This window comes from Poeciliopsis prolifica, unplaced genomic scaffold (genome assembly GCF_027474105.1).
Source record: "Poeciliopsis prolifica strain line A6 unplaced genomic scaffold, Auburn_PproV2 SCAFFOLD033, whole genome shotgun sequence".
NCBI classification, from domain to species: Eukaryota; Metazoa; Chordata; class Actinopteri; order Cyprinodontiformes; family Poeciliidae; genus Poeciliopsis; species Poeciliopsis prolifica.
Window position 1 is genome coordinate 4,170,208 of NW_026562408.1, and position 23,649 is coordinate 4,193,856.

General features: G+C 37.3%; 3 protein-coding genes across 5 annotated transcripts; 1 reads left to right on the forward strand and 2 right to left on the reverse strand.

Moving 5' to 3' along the window:
- Positions 1-478: 478 nt before the first annotated feature.
- On the reverse strand, positions 479-6,648 carry htatsf1 (HIV-1 Tat specific factor 1). Of its 3 annotated transcripts, none has more exons than XM_055051469.1 (10): positions 6,543-6,648; positions 5,271-5,435; positions 3,902-4,136; positions 3,773-3,820; positions 3,541-3,695; positions 3,066-3,229; positions 2,358-2,454; positions 2,175-2,264; positions 1,946-2,083; positions 479-1,247 (listed from the first exon to the last, which is right to left on the reverse strand). In XM_055051469.1, exons 2-10 carry the CDS (start codon positions 5,433-5,435, stop codon positions 1,005-1,007), a joined length of 1,335 nt encoding a protein of 444 aa, XP_054907444.1. In that variant the 5' UTR covers positions 6,543-6,648; the 3' UTR covers positions 479-1,004. The 3 variants fall into 3 exon arrangements, with proteins under 3 accessions (XP_054907444.1, XP_054907445.1, XP_054907443.1); XM_055051470.1 differs by lacking the exon at positions 6,543-6,648 and adding an exon at positions 6,118-6,201; XM_055051468.1 differs by lacking the exon at positions 6,543-6,648 and adding an exon at positions 5,839-6,045.
- On the forward strand, positions 6,144-18,048 carry LOC129373382 (uncharacterized). The gene is made up of 7 exons (XM_055051262.1): positions 6,144-6,409; positions 6,534-6,658; positions 7,170-7,380; positions 12,538-12,673; positions 14,543-14,685; positions 15,752-15,963; positions 16,297-18,048. Exons 1-7 carry the CDS (start codon positions 6,260-6,262, stop codon positions 16,598-16,600), a joined length of 1,281 nt encoding a protein of 426 aa, XP_054907237.1. The 5' UTR covers positions 6,144-6,259; the 3' UTR covers positions 16,601-18,048.
- Positions 17,811-22,954, reverse strand: bnip1b (BCL2 interacting protein 1b). Its single transcript, XM_055051471.1, has 6 exons — positions 22,842-22,954; positions 21,665-21,757; positions 21,481-21,572; positions 20,688-20,795; positions 18,944-19,062; positions 17,811-18,843 (listed from the first exon to the last, which is right to left on the reverse strand). The coding sequence occupies exons 1-6, from the start codon at positions 22,923-22,925 to the stop codon at positions 18,647-18,649; spliced, it is 693 nt and encodes a 230-aa protein (XP_054907446.1). The 5' UTR covers positions 22,926-22,954; the 3' UTR covers positions 17,811-18,646.
- Positions 22,955-23,649: the final 695 nt, after the last annotated feature.

Below are 23,649 nucleotides of genomic sequence, written 5' to 3' on the forward strand. Positions count from 1 at the left end.
GAACATGAGTAACACAGATTTGATTCATAAAGGAACAGAAAACCAAAACTTTTTCTTTATTTTTAAACACAGGGTTGCATTCAGGCTTAAAATGAGAAAATCCACAAAAAATTACCTGCATGTAGAGAATTTAGAGCTAGTTTTGTTGCTTTTAACTGCTGTCTGATACTTAAGCAGAAGTTTTTGATAGTTTAATTGCATGAATCAACCCTTTGTCCTTTTCATCTCAGCATTCTTTTAATCACTTAGTTGACAAGTCTGCTTTATTAAACAGATAAACATACATATTCTAGATCTTCTGTCTTCCTCCTTATGTAATATCTACAGGTTAAATCTCCTCAAAAAGAGAGAAAAGTTGTAGTTATTCAGTGATTTTAAATAATCGATGTTCATTTCTGAAGCTTTGCAGTCGTTCAAAACAGTAAAAGTGCTGATTTTAAATTTCTTCTATACAATTTAAAAAAAAAACACAGATCTGTTTCTGTTTTACACCAAACAAAGCATTTATTTACATGTGTGCTTTGTGTTAAGAGCTTTAATTCAGGCCAGATGTGCTGTATGTGATAAATCCTCACCAAGCTAACAGTCCCTCTTTATATCTTCACTTGTGTAAGTGGGGGCGATACAATGAGAACCATGTTTTTGGCATAATTATGAATTCCTGTGATGTTCTTTTGAGATTTTTCAGGAAGTCCTGAAAGTACGCAAACACAGTTTTTCTCTTTGCTCACATCACACATTACTGCAAACACAAGGGCGATGTTAAGCTGGTGTGAGATTTTAGTTACTGATTTTAGGAACACAAATACATACGAACCACAATAAAATTTAAATGAAAAGAGAAATGATGAAAATAGGGCAGAAAAAATATTCTTTTTATTTTTCTACATTACAAAACAGCTAAAACTGTCCATATCAGAGTTTCTTCAGCAGCAAACGTTGCCACTCTTGCCTTCAGAGCAGGACTACCTCAGTGTTTCCCTGGGAAATGAAGACGTCAGAGCCTAGGCGTCCTCGTTATCACTTCCTGCCAGGCTGCTATCAGTAGAGTCCACGTGCTCCTCCTGTTGCTCTGAGGACTGCGGTTCTGTTTGCAGGGGTTCTGTGGCGCTGGTGGACTCGCTGGGTTCTGTGTTGCTCTCTGCTGGTTTGCTGCCGCTGTTTTTCTGCGCTTCCTTATCTGCTCCCTCCAAGAACGTAGACCAGCCTTTGAGCCGCTCCTCGCGCTCACGCGACGTCTCTTCAACCTGCATAAACACGACACCGAATCCATCAGAGCAAAACGTTTATCTCACTCCTCAAGGTGTGTTTTTCTATTCATCTGGGATTTTTTTTCAGTTGTCTTTTTTATAAGAATAACAAAGATTCATCAGACAGGTTGCAGCGTCTTGCCAACAATTTTTATTAGATTGGATGAAAAGGATATTTAAAAGACTCTCTTCCTCATTCTTAACTCTTTCACAGCCTCTAACAGTTTATCTTCCAAGATTATTCTGCATCCATCAAATCTGATCAGCTGCTATGTCCCAGAAAGATACTGAGTGATGTGCAAAGAGGTAGCTACTAAAACAGTTTGCTGCAAAGGGCTTTATTTGGAGGAAGCAGAGTAAAGAGGGATCAATACAAATGCAAACCACTTTACAACTACGCATTACTTTGTATTGTTCTATTGTAAAATGTCAAATAAAATGTATATTTGTAATTTGGCAAATTGTGAAGAAATTCAACTTTTTGCAAGGCACTGCTGTCAACATGAAAAAACCTCACAGGTGTCAAATATTTAAACTGCTGCAGACACAACATGATCAAGATCCAATGATTTGAAAAGACAAAAGAAAAGAAAATGACGAAAATTGCATTTTATACGAAAAATTTTAATTATGATAAAACCTCTTCTTTTAACCCAAAACGTATTGTAAAGGTGATGAAAAATGTAAAATCTGACCTGATAGTCTGTGGTTCCGTCCCAGAGCAGCGCAATCAGCTGCCGTCCTCCAAACCAGCGGCCGTTAAATGAGAGAATACAAGCATCGGCTTGCTCCGGTTCCTTGAACGCAACTGACGCAACACCGTCCGGATGTCTCTGCAGTGAAAACACTCCATAACCACTGTTTTTGCTTTTTTTTCTGTAGGACTGAATTAACCCAAAGCTTTGAACAATTGATGAAACTCACATCAAACAGAATAACCTTCTTGACCTCACCAAACTTCTCACACTCTGTCCGTAGATCCTCACGATACTCATTCAGCACCAGAGGGTCTTCCTGAAACAGACCACAGACAGCTTTCCAAAAAACTCAAACTGTGTACAAAGGAATATAAACATGAGTGTGTGTGGAAGTATTTATTTTCTGCACCTCAAAGTCACTTGGATGAAACATGTTTCTGATGATGACAACTTTTTCATGCCTCTTCCTGAGTTCTCCTTGCTTCTCTGGCCTCCAGTCCAGCTGTCTGTTTGAACCAAACAACAACTTAAGTCATCCATTTGCCCCGGATGTGAAAGAAAAAGGGGGAATTATTTGTGGAACACAGTGAACTATAAAGTTTCTAAACATTTCTTATTTCTACATTTCTGAAGTTTCTAAACCAACATAACTTGTGATCTAAACTAAGATTATGACTGAGATAAGTAAACTAGAATAAGGAATATTGTACGAAAATCATTTTTCTATGCTTCTTCCAGACTTGTCCAGATTTCATAGGAACACTATGTAGCACAGGTTCCTGTATTATTTTGCTTATTATTATGCATTTTGCTTAAACAGCAAATTTGAGAACACTATATATCAAAAATATATATTTTTATTCATGTGGACCAAACTAAACAAGCAGTACGCTTCACTCACAGCCATAAATCTGCCTAGTATTACCTTCAAAGATAATCTCTTGCACCTGGATTTATCCAAGAATGCTTACAGTAAATGTGCACAGACATAATATGCTAAAATACTATTTAAATTTTCTAGGGTTAAAAATGCTGTAATGACAGCCGAACTGACACAAAGTGCCAAAATGCTGAGTCTCCATGCAAGAAGCTTAATAAAGAGAATGATTGAATTTACTTTTGTTGCTGGTGCAGCTTCTTTTTGTAATCTTTGCTTTTCTTCTTCTTCTTGCTGGCATCATACTGGCCCTTTAGCTCAAAGCGAGCTGCTTCCACATGGAGTTTATAACCTCTGACCTCTGACTCATCGATCAGACGCACAGCCAGAGCCACCGACTCTTTCTGCAGACAGATTAATGGAAAAAGTTGGCTTTTAAAGGACCAACACAACACATCACTGTACATTAATTGGATTGAGCTGTGAACCATAAACAATTAGCTATTTTTTATGTATCAACCAGTTGTGCAGTTTATGTTCTGCTTTTTATTGATTGTAACACAGTTAAAAAAACATTTTTGTGAGTGAAGAATAATAAACATCACAGAGAAATTTATTGTGCTACAGGGTGAGCTTTATTTCACATGAACAAGCATAGATAGAGGTGCACTGAACTTGTAAAGTCATTGTAATTCAAGCAGAAAGACAGACTAACCTTAAGGTAGCAGCAGAGGCCATCGCCTTTCAGGTTCCCGTCTTTGTCCTTGTAGAGTTTCACTTTGTACTCTTCGGTGATGGGGTCCCGCATCACGATACCGCACTTCGACATCAGCTCGACAAACTCATCAGTGCTGATATCGAGAGGCAGACCTGAGGAGGAAGACAAGAAGGAGCATGAAAGTGACAAAGTAAACAGAGTTAGCTGCTCTATCTTTGAAGGCACCAACCTGATACGTAGACATTTGTGTTTTTGTCCTCTTCAATATCAAACCATCCTACAATTATAGGGAAAAATGTTCTTTTAAAAATCAGAAGACAATCAGAATCTCTAATAATATCTCAACAGCAGGCTGTACCTGGCTCTGGTTTCCTTTTCTCCCCTTTCTGCTTGGCTTCTTTAGCAGAGCTCTCTTGCTGCTCTGTGGCGGGGCTTGGGGCAGGATTGACTGATTTCTCCTTTTCTGGCAGCTTGCTGTTCGATTCAGGAGCCACAGGCTCAGAAACACTCTGTGCCACGTTCTTTGCACCTGGATCTCCTTCCTCAGTAAAGCCATAGTTCGCCTGGTAGGCTGCGATGAAATCCTCTGTTATCTAAAGAAACAAGCCAGACCTGCTTAACACTAACAAAGAAATCAGAAGCAAAAAGTTTTGTGGAGAATTTCAAATGCTCAAAGTAACATTTTGAGAAATAAATGAAAGAAAACACAGAAGACATGAACATTCAGTACTTTTAGATGTTTCATCTTTTATCACATTTGGTGTAGATTTATTTCTTATGGTTTGCAATAGAGAAAATATTATGATATTATGAGGCTGACATGGGTTGGAATGAGATTCCTACACTGATAAAACACCTAAGTACAGTTTTACTATCTCACAATAAATTCAAACAAAAATGAACAATATGACATAATTTCTTTAACCTAAAAATAAAGAAGTAAGAAATACTACTGTTAAAACAATTCAACAAAACATATTAATCAGTGGTTAAAAATGTCTTGTAAAGCAGACAGACAGAGAAGTCACATATGCCGCCATGTGGATTTTAGTGTCCCTTGCCATGTCAGAATTTGTAATAAATACTGGAGGATAAATACAAAATAAATACTTTAGCTTTAAGTTTTAGAAGGCAACCAGCAGCCTGTAACTTAAGCAGTTGACTACAGTCTCACCCGCACAAATAATTGTACTAATTATCCTTACGGTGATAGTATTTTATTAGCATAAAGGCAAAAAAGTATATTGTCCATCATTAACAACTAAAAACTGATACAGAAGAATCTGAATGTTAAGTCTAGGTCTCAAAATCAAAACAATGCCCTAGACAATAATACTGTACCTTTTGCAGTAATGTGCAATAGAAGTACTTTTGTTTGTTTTAAACATAGACACGTTTTAAATTGTCCTGTCAATGTAAAACCCACACAAAAGCTGTCAAAAATGATCTAAATCTCATACTAGTCCATGCCCATTTGGATTATAATGTGTAAAACTTTGGGGATAGTTGACTTTATATTACAAAATCAACAAAAAGGTCAATAAAGGAGAACTGAAACATAGAATGCAGCAAAACAGCATCAAACATAATTTTAATATATAATGTTCTTTTGTTTTAGCTGCATTTTTTTTTACATAACTTTTAGTTTATTTTTTTTTATTGTGTCCAATAAAGTCAAACTCAACTCAATCTTTCAGTGCTGACACACAGGTGAATGCAGGTCGTACCTTTGGGAACCAGGCTTTTTTTTCATGGTCCCAGTCATACACTGTCCCGTCCACTGGATCAGTGTAGGTGTACGGATCCGAGCCGTCTACGTCTCTCTGTCCGTACAGCTCCTGCATTCGCAGCTGCTCCATAAACTCCTTGTTGGCACCAGAGTCCCCGCTCATCTGAAGCCAGAGGGAATGTCAGACACACCTTCATGAAGTTCATATTAGTTTTTTAAAGGACTTCAAATAATTGGAAAAGCAAGATTAAAACGACATAAAAAAGTGAAGTGGGACATTCAGACGTTTTAGAAAACATTATTTATGTTTAGTTGGAAAAGAGTATAAAGTGAAGTTGTTCATATCATATCAAAAGCCAGCATGACAGACATAAACGACTAAATCAAGACGCCACCTGCAAATTACCTGAGCTAAATGGCAGTTTAATGCAAGTAAAAGCATTACGTTATCAAATTCTCTCTTACACCTTTGTAATACATTGCTTGGCATTGGTATGATTTACTTATTTATGTTTCATTATCTATGATCAACACAGATCATGTTAGCCTACTTAGCTAACGATTACCTTTAAAAACAAGTGGTCTCTTCACTCCAGTTGGTACAAAAAGCAAGACAATAAATTCCCCCGATGAGACCTTGTTACTTGTATAACTCAATTTTTTATGTGCGATGAGGATAAAAGAGTAAAATGTATCTTTTATTGCCAAACGATCTAATTTTTTCCTCCCAGGTCGCGTTTGTACTCATTGCGCGACGACGCTTGAATAAAACATTTCCGAGGTCAGATTCCAATTGCGCATGTGCCAAAAGCTAATACACGTTCGATTTCTATTCTTCCACCAACCTGTTGTTCCAAACTGATCCCGAAACGTGCAACGACTCCACCCGCGGCTCAGCGATAAATATTAATCGAGCGCACACTTCGCTGTAAACCGAGCGGTGACAGTTCAGCTAGCTTGCTAACAGGTAAATAAAACTGGCTGGTAATGGCGGAGAACAGCGGTAATATTAACGTCGATCCAGCCAACCTTCCTCCCGGAGATCCGCAGCTCATCGCTATGATTGTGGAGCATCTGAAGAACCGAGGGCTTTTTGACGAATTTCGCCGGGACTGTTTAGCCGATGTCGACACGAAGGTATCGAGACTCTCTGCTTAGACAGATTCTTTGTTATAACTTTGGTGAATATAAAACATGAGTTGAATTCTAAATGGTCTTGTTTGCCCCTATTCTGAATTATCTAACCCGCAATCGTTTTCAGCCCGCTTACCAGAACCTGCGGCAAAAAGTTGACAACTTTGTGTCGTCGCACTTGAGCTCGCAGGAGTGGAACCCGTCCATCAACAAGAACCAGATGAGGAACGGACTCAGGCAAAGTGTTGTTCAGTGAGTTGTACAGAAAATACACTCGTTTATTTGCTAGCTTAATAATGAGCACAGATCCGGTTCACAGCATTGAACGTTCATACGATTCGCTTCTCTTCCTAATCGTATAGAAAATTACAAAAACAGTTTAGAAATCCCTCGTCTGTTCAGGAAATGTCTCACCTTCTCAAGTTTGGACAGTTTATTCAAGTGAGAGTAGCGACACTTCATAATAGCATTACTCAAGTAAAACTTAAAAATACTCCTAAAAGTAATTTTTAAAAAGTTACTTGAGTAAATTTAACTAGTTATTACCTTACTTTTCACAACACTGAATGGCTGGAACATGCTATGTTCACTGAGCAGGGAAAAAAAATATTTTTCTGTTTTATGGTCAAAAACAGACTGGTTCAGCTGAATATCAATGGATTCAGATCATAAACTTATTTCTCTGGACATCTGTAGAGGACGCTATTGGATGTATCTGAACATGTTTGACTATCTCTAAATCATTTCTCCTTTTTTCTTTTAGATCAGGAATGCTGGAGTCTGGCGTGGACAGAATAATAACTCAGGTCGTGGATCCCAAGATGAACCACACATTCAGGCCTCAAATAGAGACCGCTGTTCATGAATTCCTCTCCTTAGACGGGAAAGAAGAGAGCAGCTCAAGTCTGAATCCTGCGCCATGTGAGCCAACGGAAACTCAGGAGGCCCCTGGTGTCTCTGGCCCCAAAACCCCTTGAGAGGCTCTCTACAAGCTGATTTAAATTGAAAGGACAGCATCGGTTTTGAAATGGAGTTAAGAAATCTCCCTTTCTTGCTGAAGATGCACATATTGGACATTGCTGGATGGTGAATCTGTAAAACTGCGTTGAAAGTTGCGGAATGGAGCCATTAAAGGATAAGGAGTTTAATAAAAAGGTTTTATGCCTACACACAGCTGCAGCTAAAAAGGCTGAAGGATGCAAGTGCTTCTGCTCTGCCTTTTGTTTTCGTTTTCTAGTACAATCTTTTTGTGAAATTGCACAAATCTTTGACTGTGTGTGTATATATAGCTTTTCCAGTTCTGAGCAACTCAAACTGTAGGTTAACACTGCAATATGTAACCTTTATATTAAAAAAAAATTGTTTTTACATATTTGTTAAAATTATGTCATAACAGTATAAGACGGATAATATATGAAAAAAATCTAATTCTTCTGCCTTCTCCCAGTGCTCCCAGTACTAACTGCTTAGCACTAGCTGTACCACCAAATAAGGAACAACCAATCAGAGCTAGGAGGAGGGTCTTAGTGCTGTTAATCACTCTCTTGCGCTTGGTTGTTTTTGGGTCGTGCATTTCTTCAGACAACTCAGGGAGGGAGTTGATCTTTTCACAGATTATCTGTCTCCTATTGAACTGACAATGCATGGTGACAATTTTAACAAATATGGAAAAACATTTTTGTAAAAGTTACATTCTGCTGCTTTAAGGCATTTTCTATCTATGTAGGAGCATTGACAAAATGTGATTGTTTAGCTGTTTGAATGATGAGAATAAAAAGATTAAGACGAAAATTGTTTCAAAGTCATGCAGAAATTCCCTTCTTAATCCAAGTGTGAACATTTTTCATTACAGTGCCTCGTGCTTTCTTTTGCTCTTTGTATTTAGTTTGCAGTATTGATAAAATGTACTGAGAAAATGTGGCTCTGCATTTTATTGTTCCACCTCCAAACGTGTCAGATTGTTGGAGTAACAGGTAAAATAAGAACCTAAACATCTTTCTTTTAAACGTCTGCAACTGCTGAAATTTGATTATCCATGAGAAGGAAAAAAAACAAGTTAATAAAAATGCACTCCATTCTTTTGTTAAATATTTACGTTTCTGGCTTAGAACATAATGAAGTTTTACACTAGGTGGCGATATTGTTCTTTGTTTTATATTAGGTCATAGAGACCCTCAAAGGTTGGTAATCGTGGATAATATGCTGCCAAATCAATTCTCCAGATTTCACCAGCATAAATATGCAGTGACATACACAATCTCCGTTTATATTTAAATCCATTCAGTGTTTGCTTCATGCAGATTTCCAGCTAGTGGTCAGATGAATATAATATGGAAATATAATGGGATAAAAAAAAAAATGCAAAATAGGAAATGAAGAACCATGTTGATTTTACTTCAATTTGGCCATGCTATGTGAATGTATTTAAGAATTATATTTTTAATTCTTTGATAAACATGGGGTTGTTAGATGAAGACTGCTCTTAAAAATGAAGATTTTCTTGATTTTAGTGATATGTTATGACCTTACATGTCAATGTTATGAGCTTTAACTTGGGTTGTGAGATAACCAAGTTATCCTTTGGTGCTTCATGGATTATTTATATCTCTTCTTATCTGGGTAGGTTTGGAGTTATGGCATAATCATTCCACTTTTAGAAAATTTATTGAAAAATGCTTATTTAGATATTTAAAGCTATATATTTATAGTAATATTAAGTTACACTCGAGTGCCATTGTCAGGTGACTTCAGAAGACAATCGGCTCCACTGGATTTTATTTGAGGGTAATAGAGTAAAGCTACAACTAATTTTAAAAAATGCTTTTGTAAAATTTCTGAAAACCAATTCTCCATTTTATAATTATGAGCTGCTTCATGTCAGTCTATCTCATAAAAGTGCCATAAAATATATTGAAGTTTTGACATGAGAAAATGTTAAAAAGTTCAATGACCATAAATACTTAGATATATATCATGCTAATGGTATTGCTGATGTTATGATTTTTCTTTATGTGATATCAAAACTGTTAAATCATCATGTTTTGAAACCTTATCAGCTAAAATACTAAGTATGCTTAATTCTGCATTTGACCATACAGCAAAATGTTACTGCAAATCTTCCTCCTTAGATTCGTCATGACAGAGCAGAAACTTGTGAGTCTCTTCAGTATCTGCACAAACGAATGGAGAGTGAAGCTGGAGCAGCATGTGGGAGGACAGGGAGGCCACACATGAGCACTGTTTGCAGAGTCTCACTGCATTCGTATACTACTTAGCGGTGTGTGTTCAGTGAGAGGTCGTTGAAAGGTTGTTTGAACGAAGCTGTGGGATTTTGTTTTGAAGAGGAATGAGATGGAACAAGCAAAGAAATGTTTTTTTCCCAACTGGGCCCCTGAAAGAACACAGACATAAACACACTCTGTCCTGTTACCTTGACCTCTCACTGCAACACACAGATACAAACATACACACATATGTTTGTCCTTGGACTACATTTAGTGAAGATGAAGTAGCAGAAGAGTAAGATGAGGTATTTGTTTGGGTTTCGCAGTTGGTGATAAGTCCCTTTCTGTAAACCAAACATCAGATGCCATGGCTGGAAAAAGGAAAAACAAAACAAAAAGCAAGATTGTAAAACCTGAGTTAACATAAGGGAAGAAAAAAAAGAGAAAGAAAAAAAAAGAAAGAAAGAAAGAACAGACAAATAAACATGGTGTGGGAGGGAGATTACAGATTGCAGAGTTGGTCTCGATTCCTTCTGTATGTTGCAGCAAATGTTCATTTCTAAATGCTGTTTACAAGAAGGTAGCACTGACACTTAATAGGAAGAATGGAGTACTAAACTAGATGCACTAATCTCTGGAATCTTTTTCATTAGATCTGCAAAGTATAGATTAAAAAAACACTCCTTATGACCCACTTCTACTCATTAGCCTTTGATTCTTGGTAAAATTGATCATTTGAATCAGGTTTGAGTTTTGTGCTGTGCCTTAGTGAAATATGTCAATCAGTGTTTTGTGTGGTTGCTTTTAGCACTTTGGTGCTGGGCTTGTTGTGATAAAGTGCGACGGCAATCAAAGTGGCATTTGATTGCCAATAATAAAAAGACAATTTCAATGGTATTCCAAGCTGACAAACACCTGCATAGGCTTAACCTGATATACAATCCATCGATATTTTCAAATCAGAAGGGTAACATTGGTAAAAGCTTGAACCAAATGCCAAGAAGGAATTAAAAGCTATATGCTAATAAGCAATACTCAGTAAGGCCTAGGCTAAAATGATCATAAAAATCCATGAAAAAATACAGTATTTGTTGCCTCCTCTCCAGTGAGCTACATGTGAAAGAAAGAGTCGTTCTGGGGTTGTCGTCCTTCGCTCCGTCTCTGTCTGACAAGCGCACATTTAGTTAGGAGAGAAGGGCTTTGTGGTGAAGATATATATCTTGTTATATTAATGACTGTTTATTGTTGGCAATATTCGTGACCTGTGTGGCACCAATAGCACTCAGAATAAAAGCCATGTCAGTTGAGCCCTGGATTTTAAAACAAAATAGCGTAACATGGTACAATTTAATTAAATTGAACAGAAAAGTCTAAATTATTTCTACTTCTGCTGAAACAGAGTATAAGTGGCTGGTTAAGCTTAACCAAGCTATCTGCTGAGCTCTGTTATCACCTGTTTTGCAAGTCACTGAATTATAGAGTCAGTTTAAGCTGACTACTGTAAGATCAGATATTAACACTGAACAGATATCACTGATGTGTTTTACTTGTTATAGGTTTAAAAAAGCAAGAATTGACTGAGACTGGGAGCTGCTTCAAAATTATTCCTGATGACCAGATGGTGTCCAAAGCCAAACCAAACTTATTCTTGTACAGAAAGAATGAAAGATAAATTTAGTGATTTAAAATGTTGGCTCTTCATGTCCATCTTTATCCATAGCTACGCTGCTGTTGCCTCGGCAGAAAGCTGCAAAAACGAGCCATCTCTGAGCTCCCACTGATCATTCATAAATCATGAATGAGACAGCGTTATCCCGCACAGCTGTGAGTTTATTAAAGAAAAATATAGCCGGCAGCAAAGGACCACAGGAGTTCTCGTGAAGCATCAACATCAGCACAAAGCAGATAATCTGCTTTAGGTGTTGGTTGAATTGTGTGTAATGGTCATGATGTTGGCTGAGTAAATGCTTCAAATTGATTTCATTAGTCTCACCCTCTTTTATCTTCTCATCTGAAACTATTTTTGAATGTTCTTTATTCTTGCAAATCCTGCACCTGGCCAACCATACATCCCTATCCTGACCCAGGAGCCAGCTTCCCTCCAGCAGGCCTTGCTGGGATGTGACAGAGGAGGGCCTGGAGATGGTGAAAGGTTTCTGACTAAACAGCTTTAATTTTTCATAAAAACTGCAATGTCTCTGGAATGAGAGGAAGAAATAATTTGTTGATATTTGGGATACATCTTGTTTTGCCATGAAGTGTTATAAAAACATATCTGAACCTGAACTTAATCTTTAATTTTCTGATTTATCTCATTTATCTCTCATTTATCTCATTTATACATCATATTCTAACAATTATATTTTAGATTTGTGTCATTTAACTTCTCATTTGACAATCAAGTATTATGATGATATGTCAAATCGGCCTGCCATACCCCATCAAGCATTACCTCTCTGCTCGTCCTACGTTTCTTTGTGCACGTATCCTTCCGGCATGGAGAGCAGCTGTAAACCCTCAAAGTGCTTTTGAGTGTCTGACCTTCACGCATGCCCACAGTGCGTGATGTTAGAAGAATTTCACTTTTCGGGAATCATTAATGTGTTTTTATTCTGCTTTTTGTCATTATCATCCATTTAGCAGTCTAAAAGTGTGACAGACAATTATATGGGATGCATTTTGCACACTGGTTCCTTTACTGATAAACTCTCGACTCTCCGGTGCTGCGCGTTCACAATGCTGCGCTGTGATTGGCGGAGACGTATGCTCAGTTCAGTCCAGTGAACGCGCGGCGCTGCTGCGGGTTCATATACCCGCGTTTCTCTGCCGCACCAACCTGACCACACTCCTGCAAACAAACACAATCTGGTAAAGCTATCGGGAAAATAATAATAATAACAACAATAAAAGATGATGGTGACTGTGTCTGCTGCGATGTTTCTGCTGCTGGGCTGTAATCATCTGCTGGCCATGGAGCTGCATGATCATATCCTGGAGAAACAAGGGAGCCAAGTCAAAAAGCGCCTCTCTCTGCAGAGCACAGGTGAGTTCACACCGCAAAGTTCTATTTTAGTAAAAACGTTCACCGTTGGATCTAACATGTGAATGCTTCTAGATGTACATGAAGTGCACTCCGATCCATGTGCTCATTATAATAGCTTCTCCTGCTTTAAAATGATGTGACCTGCTAAATATTAACAGTGAGCAGCCAGGGATCTGAAACCTTAGACTGGCTGTGCCTCTTTATATTCAGCTCTGGGCTTCAGTGACTCCATCCTGCCCGGATCGTTCCCTCCGCACCACAACCGGGTTCATTTGAACTAAATCCTCAACCACACAGAGACAGAAAAGTCTTTTTAACAAGTACTTGTGTTTAAGCATTGAATATAAGAACAAAAAATATGAAAATAACTTATTTATCTGTAGTACTGAAACAAATTATTGTCTTTGTGTACATTTTGTTGTTTGCCATGTAAAATATGACAATGAAAAACAAAGTATTATCAAAACCTCTTTAAACATCTAAGGACAGATATCTGAGCTTATATGTTGTTAAATTTGATGTACAGTTTAATTAAACTTTGAGGATTTTTGAGAGTCTTTCTCCACCACCAATGAAAATGTAGAGTGGTTTGTTTGTAGATTCAAAATGGAAGGAGTTTGTACCAAAATGGCAGGGCTGGATTTAAAGGGATGTGGGCCCTTGGGCTGCAGCTGGTTTTGGTGCCCTATGCATTTAAAAAAAGAAAAAAAAAATATTTCACTAATGCAAATTACAGCACAGTAATAGGTAGTCCTACATATTAGCAGGACTATCTATTGTGGACTTAATATGTCCTCTACCCAATAAATCCATATTGTTCCCAAAGAAATCAACTATAAATTTAGAATTTAAGAATTTTATACTCACTTTGTCACTACGTATCCCTGAGAACGTTAGCATCACCGTCTCTAAAACCTATTTGTGATGTTGGCGTCAAAGGAAGTTGAAGTCCATCTCAATTGCCAGATATATTACTAGCATGCAGAGTGTGAAAGCACTGGGTTTGACATATATTAACTCACTAAGTATTGCATTACAAATATCCCTTTTTGGAACTTGCAAAGTATTCATACCTTTTGAACTTTTTCATATTTTGTTACATTACAGTCATAAATGTAAATATATTTAATTGGAATTTAATGTTATTTACAACTGTGAAGTAGGAAGAAATGTATACATTAAAAATGCATAAAAACTGAAAAGTGCAATGGGCAAAACTATTCAGCCCTCTTTTCTGTGAGAGCAACCATCTGCTGACAGAAGTTGCCTGATGATTGCTAATGACTAAATAGAGTCCAGCTGTGTGTAATCTAATCTCATCTCGGTTCAAATCCAGCTGCTCGGTGACACCTCAGAAGTTATGACAATATTGGAGAGCAAACAGCATCATGAAGTCCTAGGAATACGCCAGACAAGTTTAAAGCAGTTATGGAGAAGTTTAAACCAGATTCAGGCTAAAAGAATATTTCCCAAGCCTTGAACATCTCAAAGAGCGCCGTTCAGTCCATCATCCGGAAATGGAAAGAGAATGGCACAAACATAAAACTACAGATGTATATTTATGTTTGTGGTGCAATGTAACAAATATAGCAAAATTCAAGGGTACAAATGCTTTTGAAAGCTTCTGTATTTTTATATATTGCCAAGAAATCAAATTCCTGACATCTGATTTCTTGGCAGCCCCTTTCATTTCTCTTCTTTCTTCACCCATTCTGCTCCAACCAACTGCTCAAAATGTCCAAATTAGCTCTTGACAAGTTCCTGCAGCACATCACGTACTGCAGGACTTGTTGTGTACCTGCCCTTGCCGATTGACTTTAGCTCTCTGTTGTCGTGCTGATCTCACTGTGTCTTTTCCCTCTGCCTAAGCTGAAATCCAGAGCTGCTTGGTGAGTTCAGGGGATGTCGGCTGTGGGATGTTTCAGTGTTTCAGCAATAACTCCTGTGAGATCCAGGGCCTCCACCATATATGCCTCACTCTGCTGCACAACGCAGGACGCTACAACTCCCAGGTGGGGATCTGACTGAGCTCATGTCACGCTCTCAGACACATACATGAGAATGATCTGCTCGACGTCGCAGCCCTCCACTCACAGAAGGACTGAAATTAAGTTCAACTTCAGGCAGGAGTTAGAGAAAGCAGATCTGGACACACGTTTTTATTTCATTTAATCCCATCAGTCGTTAAGGTCATTTGTTAGGAATGTTTGTTGTATAAAGAGCCGGGTATGGCTGTGAATGGTAGCACTGGTTACAGAACGATCTGAGAGGGCATCTGAAATGGGAGAAGGAACAGTATGTCCACCTTACTAGAATAGAAATCTACAAGAAAGGGAAGCAAGTTCTTCTTGTCCTCAGAGTGATGAGGAGCAGTAGATGATGTTCTGCGTGTCTTTCATACTTATTCAAAACAACAGCTAGAAGAGATTTCTGGGGAAGAAAAAGACAGCATTTCTGTATATCATCTATGTGTTGTTTTTAAATTTTATTCAAGTCCACGATCCGATTAAATTACACATAAACAGCTGTTGTTTTTATGTCTCTCATGAAAACACCCGGTCATTGTGCATGAAGCAAGCAGGGTTTTACACAAATGATTAATTTCTCCTGAAACTACGTAGAATCAGGTCTGGGAGATAAGAAAATGAACCTCAGTGAAATTGGGCCCCTAGATTCTTCAAATCAAATGAAAGTGGTGCCAAATATTTGTGCTGCAAAAAAATATTTGCATTTATAAATGTTTTCAGAACTTGCCCATCTTGACACTCAAATTACTCTCCATTTTTCTTTGCAAATTTCTGCAGATTTGGTGCTGCATGTATACAACCACGTGGTATTTCTTTCTCATGCTGGTTACACATTACTAAGGGATGGTATCAAATTCTTCATCCAGTATTTGCGTTAAGTCTTCCAGTGTGGTTGGATTGGTCACTGACTCTGGGTGCAACAAACATATGTGGCACCATTTGAGGTGGAATAAACAGCATAAAAAAATAATGCCAAGACGTTTTGTTACAACTGAAAGAACACAAATGTCCTTAATTTTTCTACCTATCATCTCATGTTTGTCTCCTCCAGGGTAAGTCGTACGTGAAGGACGCACTTCGATGCGTCGCGTTGGGACTGCGGCAGCGTTTCAGCTGCGTGAGCCGGCGTTGCTCTGCGGTGAAAGAGATGGTGTTCTCGCTCCAGAGAGAGTGCTACTCCAAACACAATCTCTGCCTGGCTGTGCAGGATCACCTGGACACCATGGGGAACCTGGTCCAGTTCCAACTCATGTTTCCTGCAGGGTGAGAAAGTCATGCTTATTCATTACAGCTTTTTTGAGAATGAAAAACACTTCATCATTTTAAAAGGAGTTGGAATAATTTTGTTAATCCTTTGTCATTATTTACCACGTGTCACTTCATGACAACAGCTAAAAGCATTTATGAAGACTCCTTCATGTTCATGACATATTTTATGCCAGTCTTATGCACACCCCTTCATATAAAGTGTTACAGAAAATTACTCCCAAAAACAATTTCCTGCTGTTTTATTCTGTTGGATTTTTTTTTCTTTTAAAAGCATTATGGAGGAAGGATAGTCGTTGAGCGTTTTCTCTGTGAATAAAATCCCAACAGGCCGTACGTTGAGCTGATGAACTTCCTGCTGAAGTGTGGAGACAAGATCAGGTCCTGGGTCGGGCAGCGACTTCGGGGGCAATGTGAGCAACACTGGGGGGCACTCTGCAGCACCTTCAACAACATCTGCCCCCTCAGTCCGTCAGATGCTCCAGGGCTTCCCACCAGTCCAGCACCCTCCATCCCTGGACCTGTTAGCCACGCTGATCCCCTGCAGCAGCCAACCAGAGAGATCGAACTAGAGGATGTGACCCCTGATTGGTTGACAGACAATGCTACCCAATCTGATCTCTTAGCATCCTGAACTTTCTTATATCAAGATTTATACAAGGTGCACACAGGGTTAACAAACATTAAGCACTTATATTACCGGTAGAATAAGTAAAAGATGTAGATTTAGATGAGTTTTCTGTGTAGTGTTGCCAGTGAATGCAAAAGGAGCAATACTTAGTGTATGGGTGTTTTTGTTTTGTGGAGATTAATATTTTCTCTGAACATATACAGGATGAAAAGCCATTAATCTACCTCACATCAATATTACATTTCATCAGAGGGAATCGCTCTTAACACGTTCAGCTCATGTGTGTCTGATGGCTTTGAGACAGAATTACATTTTTACTCTGTTTAGGTTTTTATGAGGATTGTCATGTTGTGCATCATGCATGTAGTTCAAGAATAAGCTTCAATAACCTACCTTAAACTCAAAATAATCTTAGACATCTGAAGTTACACAATCTATTTTATACAACTGTTTTTCTCAGGTCATTTTCTTTATTTATAGTCACAAAGCAGATGGCTCTAAATGCATCAGAAGATGCCAAGAAAGTCCAGCATCCTGAAGTAATTATGCCTATTTTTGTTTCTGACTTGTCCAAACTGGTGGTGCTGAAGTGTTCAGGGATGTAAAAGTGTTTTGCTTGTTATTGCAACTCAAAACGTTAACATCTAAGAGGAATCCTGTCAGAACGGTGCTTTTAAAGTCAGCAAACGGTGATGCACTTTGTAAAAATTACAAATCCCAACTTAAAACTAAGTTGTGCTTAGTTTTAAGCACAACTTTAATAGTTTAAATAGAAAACATTTTTGAAAAAAAATAAAAAGCAGACCTTAACTTAATAAGTGAATATTTTTCTTTAATTGGTTTAAAAACCAGATTTCAGCACAGGTTATCTTTTCCCGTGTAATGCATAACAGTTCTTGTTTTTGAGATTGCAACAGTGTTTGCTTTGACTGTAATTTACATAAATATAAATAAGTATAGGCGGACGTTCACCAAAGTGCATGCATGTGTAATTTATTGTGTAAAAATACCTGAAAGCACAAATTAAGAAACGTTTTAAGCTGTAATTTGTCATTTTATTGGTAATCGAACCCAAATAAGCATACAGTTGGTCTTAGTCATATCACAGGAAGATTTTAGATTTTCCTCATTCAATCATTTGTTTATGACAGAAAATGTCACCTGAATCTCCCATCTTGTTTTTCTCAAGACTTATTTTGACCCTTCAACATAAATCAGTAGAAAAGCCTTTATTGGCATTACAAGTAAATTACTCTTATAATTACTGGCAGTCTGTTAATAGCATTTTAACTTTTTTGAGCTTGTAAAACATTTCCATTTATTGCACCATCTATAGATTCTCTATTATAAAAACATTACTACTTACACACCGTAACAACAATGCTGACGAAATTTGTATGAGCTGCAACATGTAATTTCTCTTTAAAATAAAAAAAAGTTTAAACATTGTAGCACTTTGCTTCCATGTCTTTTTAATTCCTCCTGCATAGATGTTGAAAAATAGAAACGTAAATGAGCAAAAACATCTGTACAACATGTTTCGGCGTAAGATTAAGAAATCACGACACGTTGGAAAACCTGCATGTTTGTTCCTGAAGCTCCTTTCACAAGACTTTTCTGTGATGTAAAATAATGTCAAAACATTATTTTTTTTGTATAATTAAAATGAAGGAAGAAAGGCACATCGTGTGGAGTTAACATTCACCTTTGGACCAGTTAACCAGAAAACATGAAAACATTCAGGAACAAACTGAAGTTATTACATTCTGTTGCAGATGTGAACCAAATTTTTGCTTTTTTGCTAATTCTATCTAATTAGAAGAACGTCTAAATGTCCCAACAGTTACTCCAGTAAGTCCAAACATACTGGACTTACTGCAGGCAATGTGCAGTCCTCACGTTCACAGCTGATTTTTGTAAACTAATCTTATATTCCTTCTTCTCTAACCGGGTAGTTTCTGCTCCACGTGGTTCATTGCTCTGCTGTTCTTCGTCTTACAATCCTGGCAGGGAGCTCGTCACGAGGCAGATGCAGACCGAGCCGGCTCATCAAATGAAGGGGATGAGGCGTTTCTTAAGGATGTAGAGGACAGTGGCAAAGAAAAGCGCTAAAGCCAGGAAGATGAGCAGCTTGTCTGTGAGCTCCCTGCGGTTGTACTTCAGGATCAGTTTCCTCCCCAGGTGGATGGTTCCCGTCATGTTTTTGAACTCCTCGTTGGCTTCCTGCACTGTTTTAGAGGAGGTGGCTGCCATAACGATGAAAGAGGAGAGGGATTAGTGATCGATAAACTGGACAACACACAAATTCATAAAAAGATGGAGAATTTTTAAAAAATGCTTCTTTACCCAGAGTGCCAATGGTGTCCTCGCTCTGCTTCACCTGCTCCGACATCATCCTGCTGATGGACATCAGACTCTCTGTGATGTTGCTGCTGCTTTCCACTAAACTTTCTTTGGTCACTTTCCTGACATAAAGATACACACAGGCCACAGCAAGGAATCAATCAATCAATCAAGTTTTATTTGTATAACACATTTCAGCATCAAGGCTGTTCAAGGTGCTTTACAGAATAGAAACACAAAATTACAATTTTATAAAGTTGACAGTTGTTTCCTTTGTATAAGGAAACAAAGTTGTTTCCTTTGTATAAAGGAAACAAGAGTCAACAATTTGATGATTACATCACCAAAGTAATACCTATCATATATGTTATTGTGTATAATAAAGTAAATGCATTTCTTAACAGGTGGGTTTTTGGTCTATATTCCAGGCTACAAATGACTAACAGCACATTTTCTGGGAAAATAAAGAAGTGTGGAGTAGAAATGCTGATTTTCCACCAACCCCACTGTGAAAAGTGGTGATGCTGCATTTTCATCATGCTGTGAGAATGCAGGAGCTAATTGAAGGAAAACCAAAGAAAAAACCTGTTAGAAATAGAGCTGCAACCAACAATTATTCCGATGATTAATTGGATAGAAAAAGAACATTATGCAGATTTTTTTATATCATACAACATTAGAAATAGATTTTAAGAATAAAAATAATTTAATTTGTTTTCAAATGAGAAAATAATGCCTATAATGCAGTAATGTAGCATTACTTTAGTGAACACTTGATCATTTGTAGCAAGTGATCAAAAAAGAGCAGCTGCAGCTAAAAAAATAGCTCATCCCTTTCTGCCTTTCTTAACATAAAAAGATGGAGAATTTTTAATTCTCCATCTGCAACATGTAATATAGCTCATCTCTTAACTATATTTTAAATTATTTTTATTTTACATGAAAAAATTTCACATTTTTAAATTGCAAAGTTCTAAATGCCTTTTTTTTTTGTCTGTATTCTCATTTAACAATTAACCGATTACAAAATTAGTTGAAAACTTCAATAATTAATTTATACCAATTAATCTGACTAATTGTTTCATTCCTAGTAAGAACCAACCGTAAACACACACATATACACAGATAGAATGTAATGGTTTCAGTCGAAACACATTTATGTTCAGACTTAAAATTCACCTGAGAACCTGAAACAAGATTTAAAGCTCAGGTGCTTTTTATAGTCTGACTGAGCTATTCGCATAAAAGAAAAGGCATTTAAGAGACATACCAGAAGAGGCTTGTAAATTCAAAGGCAGCAAAAATGGTTCCAGAACATACTGGACTCAGGATGTTCGATGTGTTGGTCCATTGTATTCAATTAAATCCTAATAGCACACACTGTTGTTTATAGCTTTAACAATGAGCAATTAATGGAGATCTACTAGATCTGAAAATAAAGCATTGCGCACCTCAGTGTCTAGTAAAAGGAACAAGCCTGAACAGAAACTTTAAAAAGTGAAACTTTGAAAACAATTTTAGAGCATAGGCACCAGCTGCTAGTCAAACACACCTCTATAAAGCAGGAGTTTTAGCAGCTTGATGCTCTGAAGCATTCAGGCATGTGTTTAACACATTGCTAAGGAGGAAAGGCATCCACAGTGTGATTAGAGATCTTTGAACGTTTTGTTGAAAGAGCTTCAATTAACAATAAAATGCTCAGCGACCTGGTTTAGCACTTCGAAAGCCCCAGCAGAACTTTACTGACCTCTGCCTGGTGCTCGGGCTTTCTCCTCCGTGCAGAAGCTCGTCTTTCTCCATGTTGTCTATGGCGAGTTTACAGGCCAGGTTGGCTTTCCGCCATGCTGTCTGGTTGCTGGAACCCACAAAAATGTCAGAACCAACTTAGAATACTGTAAGTGGTGTCTCAGATTTATTTACCTTGAACAGTTCCTGCGAATTCTTTTAATTTGAATTTACTGTAATTATCTACAACGGTCAGGTAGGTAACATGAAAACTGCAAAAACCGGATGGACAGATGGATGGATACAATGAACAACTAAGTTTAAAAGCCAAATATTTCATTCAACTGATTGTTTTGCCTCTCAAAGCTTAGAGCTACCATTTACAACAATTACATATACAACTCTGGAAAAAATTAAGAGACCACTTAAATAATCAGTTTCTCTAATTTTACTTTTTATTGGTGCATGTTTTTTTCTTTCATTCTATGAACTACTGACAACATGTCTCGAAATTCCAAGCAAAATTTTAGTATTTATTTGCAGAAAATGAGAAATGGTCAAAGTAACTAATACAATGCAGTGCCTTCAGACCTCAAAATAAAAATAATGCAAAGAAAACAAGTTCATATTCATTTAGAAACAACAACACTAATGTTTTAACTCAAGAAGAGAAATCCATATTTAGTGGAATAACAATGAAGTCTCTTACGGTTTTTCCAGAGCTGTAATTATATATTATTTTGTCATTAAAAGTGAATTATATGCAATAAGAATTACTGATAGAGTTAAACATTCATGTGTTTGTGTCCAGACACCTCAGCATTTGGCGTCGCTGGCTCTCCGTCTCCGTGAGGATGGACAGTCTGGTGGACTCTGTGTCTTGCTCCTGAGCCATCTGCTCCAGATCCTGACAGCAGCACAAACATGGCTTCCCTTGACATATTTCCATTTCTAAAGTAAGAAGTTCTAACACAGTTTTATGTGGGGTAAAGACCTGACCTGTATCCTGAGCCGCAGCTTATTGAATTTGTCTTTGACCCGAGAGTTGAGCTCTGTGAGAGCAGAATGAGGTCCAGGACAATTAATGATGTCCTGCAGATACAGAAAAACATAAAGGTGCAAAAATAACAACCTGTGAAAGCAGAAAGGTTAAATTACACATGTGAAGTTTAAAATGTTTTTTGTGAGCAGAATGACAAAATTATAGTCTGTCACAAATTCTGGCTACCATAAATCTTAAGCCAACCAACATTTTTTGATATATAACTTTCAAAAGGGGGCAGTGATTTCAAGCTCAACATGGACCTTTTTATTATTCAAAATCGTGTTACAGTCATGTTCATTCTTTTAACACATACCTGGCGTGTTATTATGTTGTTTTGATTTCTTTATGCATGTTTAAGAAATCCATTAATCTTCAGTGGCAACCATTTGGCTGTGCCTCAACATAGTTACTTGATTGTTGTGTAAAATAGAAATATGTGCCTGGAAAATACATAAAAGAAGTCTAGAAGTTTAAATCTAAAACTCGAGCTCCACAAAGTATTTAATGCTGGGAATCATTGCACTTATAATCCATGCAATATTCTAAACACAGAAAAAGAATGTTGAAGATTATTTATAATTCTTTCACATTAATGAACAGGACAATAGTTATTGGTATTGAATCAAACCATTTTTATCATTTCTCACCAGTTTTTTTTTATCTTTCCACTTGTATTTTGATTATTAATTACAATAAGTCCCCAGTATTTGTTGTTGGAAGACATTCTTCACCTCACCGTGATTTTTTGCGCGTTATTCGCTGGTCTTTTCAGATATTTCCTTTATTATTTAAAATTTTAAACTAAAAAGTGTTGGTCGGTTCCAGGTATTTGTCATTGGGAGACAGATGTTGCTTTAAAAGTTGTCAGAAACCTTTCGCGAAAAATCAAATAATCACTCGAATAAAATTTGAAAAAAAAATTGCTAATTTTATGTGGACGAAAAAAGCGGCACAGAAAATGATTCTTATTTAAACAAAACAACAAATATGATCGAAATTATTCCAATTATTCCAACTAACTGATGCTAAGCTAACTTCAATGGCCAACATTTAGGACCACCTGCGTGCGTTTAATGTCAACTTCTCCCAGTATCAGATGAAAATCACCACAAACAAACACTGAGCGTTTACCTGAGTCAGAGCTTTTATCTCCAGGTCGTATTTTATTATTTCTTGTCCGCAAATTCGGACGTTTACGTCCTCCGCGGAGGCCATTGCTATTTTGGTACGGAAAGCTGTAGGGCTTAAAAGAGACCAATCCGCTTTAGGCGAAGCTTTAATCTAATTGGCTGAGGCGGTTTCGGTCTTCCTGTAAATATTATAGAATATCTAATTTTGAAGTAGATTTCTGAGTGGTTGGAATATATTTCACGTGCTTTCAAAAGTAATCAGAGAGATAAATAAGGAGGAGAGAGGAAAAAATGCATTTAGAAATCTTACAAATTTTTACGATCTGCTGCTTGGAAGTGGCTGTTAGCAGCAAGTGAGATCTTTTCCATATATCAAAATAACAAAAACAATAACTGTAAATTGTGCTATAAATTATTCAGCAGATACAATTTTGGCATTGGATATTGTTTAAGTTGCTCTCAGCCTGTTTAATTTATTTAATTTATGTTTGTGGACCTGAAGGTGTTCAGGCTCGCAAATGTCTTCCTGTTATCTTGTGAGTCAGTTAAGTAACCACAATTTTAAACCCTATTAATTTGCTCATAAATGACACTGAATACTATAAATAATACTGTATTTGTCATGCATAAAATAAATAAGATTGCTATTATAGGAGTGATGCATTTAAATTTTCTCTTCCACTTTTAAAAGTACCTTTTACTGAACTGTAGAAAGGTTTTGATCTACCACTATGTATGTTAATCAGCACAAAGAGGCCACAACGTTAAAAATATATAAATAAAAGTATTCTAATGCCAGGTTAGAGGTT

Excerpts from the sequence above, each read along its gene's own strand:
- htatsf1 (XM_055051469.1), bottom strand. The coding sequence starts at position 5,435 with ATGAGCGGGGACTCTGGTGCCAACAAGGAGTTTATGGAGCAGCTGCGA. Across the intron at positions 3,230-3,540 it reads GCCTCTGCTGCTACCTTAAG|AAAGAGTCGGTGGCTCTGGC; the intron begins GTTAGTCTGTCT and ends ATCTGTCTGCAG. Across the intron at positions 2,084-2,174 it reads AGAAGGTTATTCTGTTTGAT|AGACATCCGGACGGTGTTGC; the intron begins GTGAGTTTCATC and ends TTTTCACTGCAG.
- LOC129373382 (XM_055051262.1), top strand. The coding sequence starts at position 6,260 with ATGGCGGAGAACAGCGGTAATATTAACGTCGATCCAGCCAACCTTCCT. Across the intron at positions 6,410-6,533 it reads TAGCCGATGTCGACACGAAG|CCCGCTTACCAGAACCTGCG; the intron begins GTATCGAGACTC and ends AATCGTTTTCAG. Across the intron at positions 14,686-15,751 it reads CAGGACGCTACAACTCCCAG|GGTAAGTCGTACGTGAAGGA; the intron begins GTGGGGATCTGA and ends TGTCTCCTCCAG.
- bnip1b (XM_055051471.1), bottom strand. The coding sequence starts at position 22,925 with ATGGCCTCCGCGGAGGACGTAAACGTCCGAATTTGCGGACAAGAAATA. Across the intron at positions 21,573-21,664 it reads AGCTGCGGCTCAGGATACAG|GATCTGGAGCAGATGGCTCA; the intron begins GTCAGGTCTTTA and ends TGCTGCTGTCAG. Across the intron at positions 20,796-21,480 it reads CAGCGACGCCAAATGCTGAG|CAACCAGACAGCATGGCGGA; the intron begins GTGTCTGGACAC and ends TGTGGGTTCCAG.